Here is a 9,392-nt window from a genome sequence, read left to right on the forward strand (position 1 = left end):
AGGATTAGGCGCTTTCTCCACCCTCTGGAGGTGGCGGCGAGGTGGATAATTAAAGTTGCTTGATGCAATCTTAAAAAGGAATATGCTGCCAACCGTGAGGCGTGCGTGGCGGCGCACACCTGTGATTCCGTTCTTCGGAGATAAGGGTTAGTGGATAGCGTCCACATTTTTTGTGACGCTCAAATCCCCTTGGGGCTGTCGGGGAAAGTGGCAATATAGAAGTTGAGGGTTCACAAACCAATCAATGCATGCTCTTTGGAGCGCTATCCCCTAAGAACGGGAGGGCTTTCTTTGGTTCCTTTACCGCAGGCACATACAAAATCCTTTTTTGAAATTGGCTAAATATTACGACGCAGGACCCTTCTAAAAAAAAATACGGCCATGTGATTCACGTGTGGCTTTCCTGGGTGGGTGACGTTATTTAAGAACGTTACTCCGTTGGCTGCCGTGAAAACCCGAGACTGGGGACAGGTGGGGGTTAAGTAATACGACAGCATTGATCGGACGTTTCGGGAGGTAATGCAGCTTACAACTTGGAAGAGCTTTGAAAGAAAGGGAACATCGGACCGAGCTTTGTATTTCGCGTCTATTGACCGAGACTCACGACGAAAACAAGCACTCGACTCGAAGTGGCTTGGAAAAAAAAAATCTTTTATTTTCTCCTCTCGCACACACAAAAAAGGATAGGCCAGGTTTTTTTTACTGCTTTTAAAATATTACATCTCGTGAAAATGCTCAATTACTCATACAGTATACACACATTTTTAGAATCAGTATAAGGCTGTGTTCCAAGTCTTACATCCTCAACGCTCCAACCGAAAAGAACAACCCCCAAATCAAAGTTTCCACACAATGCGGCTAGTGTGACGACGCGCACATGCAATTCACGACGAGTGGTAAACACCAACAAGCCCGACCCCACCAAGGCCACAACATAGTCCACGCGTTTGTGTTGAGCAAGGTACACATCACAAGTGTTGAGATAGTTGTGATTGTACCCCCCCCCCCCATCACCGATTGCATGTGACCACCGTTGCGGGTTCAGTCGTTGTTCAGCCGTTGCCCGTCCCAAGATTCGCAATTTTGCACAAAGCGACGGGAATTTCGCCGATCCAATGTAACCGATGGTCAGAAAAAACTTCCCATACACTGCATACGTGACCACAGAACACTGAAGCAGTGTACAGCGTAATGTACATAGACACATTTACTTAATGTACAACAAAAGTACACATCCATGGAGCTTTCGGGTGGGGAACATTGCAATCTTAAAAGGGCATTCAGACTATCGATTTTGGGGCCCATTTTTATAGTAATAATGTAGTTCTGGTCTTAACTGTAGCGCATAGGTCGATTGTGCCAAATCTACTTTGGATGTTACCTCTCCAGCATGGTGTCTTGTGGAAAATTGAAATGTGTTTCAAGTAGCTTTTATATGTGGGCATTAACATTTTATTGACCATGACAGCACATTCAAAATGTAGTATACCAACACGTGTATATTTAATGTTACAATACAGAGCAAATAATAAAATAATCCCCTCCTCACTCACAGCACAAGAGATTTAAAGCAAGTCCAAATCCTTTAAATCACTTCAGACTGAACATTAAGAGAACAGGACTCACATTAACATTATATTCCACCAAGGACAGGAACATATATACAGTTCGCCTGTATCGCCGTTTGCATTGCCTGCAACAATGTACATTTAATACACTGGCAATTGATGGAATAGTTATGTTTAGAAAATCAGTCGCAAAACTACCACTGTATACACTCTTTATTTAAAGACAAAATGCATGATTTGATTCCATTTATTGCACTGACAAAGTGTAGATATAAACATCTACAACAACAAAGAAACATGTTGGGCCACAGGGGGAGGTAAACCTATCCAATATTGATATCTAACACGGGCAACACTACCATAAAAAATAAACATCGTTTACAAGGGACCAGATAAATAACAGTGCAGTCGTCCAAAAAAGAATCCCACGGATGCAAATGAGACACTGGACTGGCAAGGAAAGCTCCGATGCCTTTAACAGAAAGCTACATTCAAAATACACCTGCAGCCCAATTTGAGGTTTCACCAATAAAAAATAACTTGTACTCGTCGTTTTTGTGTTTGTTTTTTGGGAGTGGGGAAGAATTGCCCTGCTCTTCCCCACCACCTCTAGTCTGCACCCCCCCCCCCCACGCAAGTCAGTGAGAGCTTGTACCGCTGTCCCTCCGAGCAGCGCAGGATTAGTGTGTGGCGACACCGTCACACTCGCGCAAATCAACGCTGGGGTCAGGCTTCCTCGCAATCACTCAGAATGTTCAAAGTGCTTTGGAGGTTCTGTTTTACTTGGTTCATATTCTGTTCTCTCTCGCTCGCTCTCGTTCCCCTCTTCCTCCTTCCACCTCGTTCATTTGTCAGTCGGTCCCCTTTGTCAGCAGCTGTCGTCTGCAATGGTGGAAACATGTTCAGTGATAAAATTGCTAAGGCAACTCAATGCGCCAGCGTGTACGACCATGGGAAAGATACACTAAAGTATACCTCTCCAAATTGAACTAAAATATTTTAGCCATCATCAACATCCATTACTTGATTGCACCTCGCACAAGTATTAAACAACTTCTGAAATCCATCAGACTATGGGCCTTCTGTAACAATGATTCAGCACACCAATGCAATGGTGTATTAAAATGTTTAGAGAATGTATGACCATAACCTCAAAGACTTGCAATCTTTGGAAATGCCTAAAGTGCACAACCGAAAATGTCACATGTACATTAAAGACAGTATGGTTGGCCATTCAATTTGTGAATAGGAATTCTTCTCATTCATGACATTTCAAATATGTCGGACCTCATAATAAAGGTTTTTTGGGTTAGACCGCACAAATATGAATGTGTTGTTAACCCAACACCACCCGACATAGCCAATTGGTAAGGTTTGTCCCGTAAATAAACGTGCCAATTAGTCACCTACTTCAGCACACTGGTGTGTTGGAGAGTAAACCCACAACATTTACCATTTGAGTACGACGTTTGGAACGTCGGTGCGTATTTATAAAAGTGTTCTTTTTTGGGGCCACGTTTTCAGCTCAACCGCCAATCGTTGAAAATAAAAAAAAACTCAATATTCACGTGAAATATTTGTAAGACACATGGACGACGGCGGTGGTGGCGGCAGCACACAAGAGCAGATACACACCGTGATACCACCATTTCGTTTTCTTTGGGTTCTTGTCACACGTTCTGACGTAAAGTGCATTGTCTGGAGGCCGTTTCTGCGAAAGAAATAACAGTGATCTAGACAAAGATTTTTTTTTCAGAGGCACGTTACCAAGCGATTTGCAAAACTCATCCATATAACATTGCTCATCAGGAATTGGCCGATTAAGAAATCGCCTCCAATGTTCCATTCCTCGTCAAGATCGTGGAAAATAAGCAGGCTTCACAGACAAGTCAAATGTATTTAAGCCAGTGATAAAACCCAGAGACTACACGCGATGGTCTCGTTTGTAAGTGACCTGGGTGGCCGGATGAGTGATCGCCATGCAGCAAAAATAGGTTTGTCATAGGTCTTGCAAGTTGACATGCGGGGCAGCAGAAGGCACCAAGGCAAAACCCCAATGACACGCACGGCATGGGGGAAACCTCACCCAGCAGTGGACTGGTGGAAGGGCTGCACTTGTGCAATTTGACCTTCAGCAACGCCTCCGATCCACCACTGATAACGAATTGATAACACGTTTAAGGGACCTCGGCCAAAATTTAGGAAACCCATCTTTTGATTACAACGTGTGCGCGCGAGCGAACTACAAATGCACAACACCTTCTCCTTGGAGCTGGACAGCATGCTGATGATGCTAAGGCAGACGGACTGAACGGAGAGCGCCGGGGACCAATCCTCTGTGAGGATGGACAGGCAGATGTGGCCGTTGCTGTACACGTGGGGATGCACGGGGATGTTCTCGCCGATGAAGACGACCTGCATCACGTGAGAACGAGTGCGCGCAGACGGCGGGGATAAAAAAAATCAACATTTAGTCCTAAACGTTCGAGACAAGCGCTGTTAAAAGCGAGCATCAAGTATGGCCAAGCAAGGCACATGCACAGGTAAGTGTCAACACCATCACGCTTGGCTGCCTTTATCTCCCCAGTGCTGACGTCCACACACACACTCAAGATACTTATTGCGACGTTATCTGTGGCTAGGAATCAAATCCAGGTCTCTCGGATCTTGGTGCAGCACGTCAACTATTGTGCTGCAGTTCTCGGACTCACGCAGACAAATATATTTCATTTCGTCTTAAGACTACGGAGGAAATTGCTGTTAGCGAGCGGCTATTGAGGCTGGTGAGGCACACAAAAAACAAGTGGTGTAGCTTGCATGCACACGCAGACATCAATATCTCCCCAGAGCTCAGCTCCCCATTTCACCAGGTAACCACTGAAGGACACGACAACCAAGAGGAAAACCCCAGTGATGTTATCCACGACAGGGAATTGAACCCTTGTTTCCAGGATAATGAAGTGTTAACCATTACACACTTCTGGAAATTACCGGGTGAAAACTTAACTCTAATTTTAATAAGTGCCATTTAAATTAAATTGAAAAGTGTTTGGAAAAGTGATAGGTCAGATAAAAACGTATACATCACTCAAAAACGCCTAGCCTCTTCAAATCTGCTATTGTATTTATACATCTTTTATATCATGCAATGCATTGAGGATCCAATGCCCAAAAATATTACCATACAGGTAAAGTTAATACAACGCATAATATCACATAATACCGACACGTTCTGACCGCAACAAAGCAGCAATTCTATTTAGATAGAAAACAGAAAGTTACTCCATTCATATAACACCAACATTGTGATTTTAATACGAGGAGTTATATCAACTTCTACTGAACGGGAACCCGGTATACCTGACCAGCACAAAGTGAGAAAAACATTTCTGCAATTAAATAACCGGTACCCTGAAAATGAAGATTGCATCAGCTCACCTGTGGTGAGTCAAATGGGTAGCGACTGCTGAATTTAAAGAGAAGTTGAAATTTCTCTCCTTCATACAGAGTGCCAGATGCTCCCTCCATGTCAACAATCCACCTGTAATGTAATGTACAATCACTCTCCCATTATCAGTCTGTGCTCAATAAACAACAATAAAAACAGGACACCGTGCAAAGACCGAATTACAGAGCATTACGTTTGCGGTATGGATACGGTAACAAGGTATGTCACCATCATCGTAATTTTATCGTTTATAATGCACTTAGATCTGTAAAAGGAGTCAGAGCATTAGAAAGAAATATTGTTCAAGACTGATCTGCTATAATAAACGGTAGAACCATGATAAACGTTCAAACTATAAAATAAATTAATCTATTTCATGTGTGCCACCTGAAGCCAACCAATGAGAACATAACGGAATTAAAACAGCAATGTGAACATACGGAGTTAGATTTACAATGAAGCCCATTAACTGTAACATGCTGTAATTAAGTTTTGGTTTAAAAAAAAGTGTGCACAGTAGCACAAAGGCAACATCATGCTTTGCTGAATCACAGCTAAAACATTTGTAACAGGTGATACAAATATTCACTCAGACTGGATTATTGTTGAACACTTAAAATATTGAAAATTCATTGTAAAATACATTAAAAATAGTAAGAAAAAACATAGCATATTAAGTTCCAAGAGCACATTGAATAGTTGCCAGCCAATGTTAAGGCTATTAAATCAATAAAAGTTAAAGATAATTACAAAACGTGTTTGAACAAGCCATGAAGTGTAAGATATAGACCAAATGTTTGAAGAACTTAAATTCGAAACGACAGTAAAGTAATATCGTCATTAGCATTCAGTGACTTTTCAGCTGGCGACGGCATGAAAAACATAACTTTTATCAATGTTACTGGGAACATGAAGTACTCGTTGCTATGTCAATTAACATGATTGGTTGTTATAGTTATCGCGGATCGCCAATACGCAAATTATTTGACACTAAACCAGGACTATGTTGTTAAAATTTTGCATTCCTACGTAGGAGCATATTGACAAGGTTTTTTAAGCAGCGGTGGATATGACTGTGTAAATAAGGCCCATGTCTGGCAATCGTACACACAGGCGTGGCACTGTTATTGTGACACTGTCATCATAACATCTGGGTAATGATAATGGAGTTTCATGGTAATAAGAGTTGTTTTATTGATGATAACTAATCCACGTCAATTTCAAATCTGCTCATTAACAACCATTTTTAAATGTAATTCATATCAAGCTCCCACGATGTGATGTGCAGTCAGAAATATTATCCACAATTTCTCTGACCCCTCTATTTGTGCTATGAAAAAGAGCCATTGCCTGAAGCATATCATCTCCTTCTCCTTTCAAGGCGACATTAAGAGTTTAATGATAATGGGGTTCTGACATTTTAGCTGCTACAAATAAAACAATAGTTTAAATCCAACATTTCAAACTGCACAATGGAAAATATAGGAAGTTGGGAGAGAATAATTAAGGTCACGTTATGACTTGTGGCCTCACGACTTAATAACTGAGTGCTCAAAATAAACGAAATTGTTAACTGTGACCCTACAAGGAGTGCTTGGGATGTACGATCAGCTGGGGGGGGGGGGGGGCACTGCTCAGTCCAGTGAGATGGGCCAGGCGTGCCGTTCGTACTCACTGTGTCAGGGAGGACTGAATGCTCTTCTCATCAACCTTCATTCCAGGGGGCGGATCTTTCTGGAGGGCCATCAGCTCTTTCTGTAACCTCTTCTGCAACAGCGAGAGTTGCACACCACATGCTGTGCATAACTCAAACTTGATTTAAAACATCATGACCACCCCCCCACCCCTTTAATAAACCAATGAAGAAGACAACTTAATTTTCAAACAAACCATTCACAGATTCAAATCTGCAGGGCTAAGAGGCAGCCACAGAAATACGGTAAACCAACTGGGTTTCTAATACAAAAAGCATATTTTTACTGGTTCTCCTTTGTAGAAACGGTGTGTTTTCCTTGATAATTCACATTCTCTACCACGTAAAAAATATAAGGAATTGGACAAACATCATAACTAAAGAACCTTGTGACTTGTCAGAATTTTTCCAGAGAAATAAATGTTATTTTTATGTCTGTGTTGTCAAATATCAACTTCATTTTTACAGGACATTACATTACACTGAGAAATATAGAAAAACACGTGGATCAAAGAACATATGCAGGTAAAGAAAAGTGGGCTTAGACAGGGAACGTTGCTGGAAGGTATGATGTTGGCAGATTATCAACAATGAGTGGCAGCCAAGAAATTATACGTCGGGAGTACGACACCCAAGTATATGACGTGGTGAAATCTGCTCATGTGCAGGTGCTATCTGGATTAGATCGTAGCAAGGCGACAGATGGCAGTGGCTTGGGGGAGGTGTGTTCAGCAGTTAATGTATAATGACTGATGATGAATCATTACTCAAATAAATGGTTCTCACTACCAAAAAGGAACATGGGGCAACAATTGGTTCTATTTGGGGCCCTTAGTCATATCTAAATTCCACTATGGTGGAGAGGGATTGTGTGGAAACTCGACATTATTATGACGGGGGGGACAGTCTCCGCCTCCCCATATGAGTGTTATTGTATACATTTTAAACCGTTTCATAAAGTGATGTAATTACAGGCTACAATCTTGTTTGAGCATCGGGAAATGACATTGACACGAGGGTGTGGTTAGCGCACGCTTGCGTTGGTTTGAACTCACGGAGAGATTTGTCAAAACTACCAAACTTGCTGGGGTTTTGAAGCGACTTAGATACCAGGGCAGTTAATGGGAAGCCTTTTGGCATGATCCACTCACATGCACCACTTCATTTACGTAGTCCAGTTTCCTTACACCATGTCTTAAGAACAATGCATTTCAGTGTATAGCGACACATTCTTCTACGAAAAAAATGGTGTATTTCCCTTTATCAAGCCACGATTGCATAGACTGTTTCTGTCGACCATTGGTGTTTCACGGCACTTTAGCACATTGCTCAGTATAGTATAACGCGTCTCCGTAAATGTTATCGTGATGCCATTAAATAGCTCCCAACTATTTTTGTTGTATTAATATATTAACATCACACGGTATGTTGATTATAGTACCACTGCGATTATAATAAACGTTATATCATCACCACCAGTTGTACGAAATGGTGCTTGGAGTAATGATTTCATCGTCACTATTGAACGTCATTATTTTCAACATTGCGTGTTATATCACAACAAACGTTCAAGCAACTATCTACTTTTAACACTTACTAAAATTAACGACCTTACAATGATTATACAACCACCGTTACCTAAACAAAGACGGTTCCAATGGGGCGTTACCATCGCTACGGGAACGGAACAAAAACACGCTGGTCCTTTAGTCCCACAACACCAGCAGCTGCGAACAACCACTACGGCAGTGACAGCGGCAACCACCATCAACACCAGTGAAGTCGAATTAAACCAAACAACAACAACAACCACCAAACAACAACAACCACCACTGGGGCCTAGTCCGCCCCCCTCCCCGGGGTGAGGCGCTGCTCGCCTGGTTTCACCGCCGACTCCGGCTCGCGACGGCCGCGGCCACTGCGCCCCCCCATTAAACTTCCGTCGCTTTTTGCGGCCCCGCCGTTCGAAGAGATGATCGAGCGAGGGGCGAGAGCGCCACGCGTTACAAGGGTAGCCAGCCGAGTCCGCGGCTACCAAGTTAAAGTGCCACTTCCCCTACCCAGCACCTCCACCACCAACCAAGACGGAGCCGCAGCCGGTCTCACCTGCATGGACGCCATCTTCCCAAGCCGCGCTGCATTATGGGAGCGCGGGTCACGTGAGCGACGTTAGTCCCCCTTCCCGTTTCCTGACATACGTCACCGTCTCGCCACCCCCCACCTACCCCCCCACCTACCACCCCCCCCACCTACCACCCCCCCCACCTACCACCCCCCCCACCTACCACCCCCCCCACCTACCACCCCCCCCCACCTACCACCCCCCCCCACCTACCACCCCCCCCCCACCTACCACCCCACCCACCTACCACCCCCCCCACCTACCACCCCGCCACTCAACTGACCTTTCACATTATTCGTGGGTCAATATTCTTGGGTCTTTCGGTAAAGTCACGTAGATAGGTTCAAAGAAAATAAAAAAATAACACTCAAAACTACGACGTTTTTTGTTTTTTGTGTTATTTTTTTATTTTCTTTGAACCTATCTACGTGACTCTACCGAAAGATCCAAGAATATGAATTTCCGCAGTCACGAAAACTTTATGTCAAGATTCGCAAGCAACGTTTAGAAATTTACTTTTTAAATACAGTTGAGTTTTTGAACATGAACCGCAGTGCAGCG

General features: G+C 43.2%; 1 protein-coding gene across 1 annotated transcript; it reads right to left on the reverse strand.

The window, feature by feature from the left end:
• Window positions 1-632: 632 nt before the first annotated feature.
• On the reverse strand, window positions 633-8,849 carry UBE2W (ubiquitin conjugating enzyme E2 W). The gene is made up of 6 exons (XM_078862732.1): window positions 8,816-8,849; window positions 6,692-6,783; window positions 5,007-5,109; window positions 3,828-3,983; window positions 3,204-3,279; window positions 633-2,450 (listed from the first exon to the last, which is right to left on the reverse strand). The coding sequence occupies exons 1-6, from the start codon at window positions 8,828-8,830 to the stop codon at window positions 2,437-2,439; spliced, it is 456 nt and encodes a 151-aa protein (XP_078718858.1). The 5' UTR covers window positions 8,831-8,849; the 3' UTR covers window positions 633-2,436.
• Window positions 8,850-9,392: the final 543 nt, after the last annotated feature.

The sequence above is a fragment of the Lampetra fluviatilis genome, chromosome 14 (assembly GCF_964198595.1).
Source record: "Lampetra fluviatilis chromosome 14, kcLamFluv1.1, whole genome shotgun sequence".
Taxonomy (NCBI): domain Eukaryota; kingdom Metazoa; phylum Chordata; class Hyperoartia; order Petromyzontiformes; family Petromyzontidae; genus Lampetra; species Lampetra fluviatilis.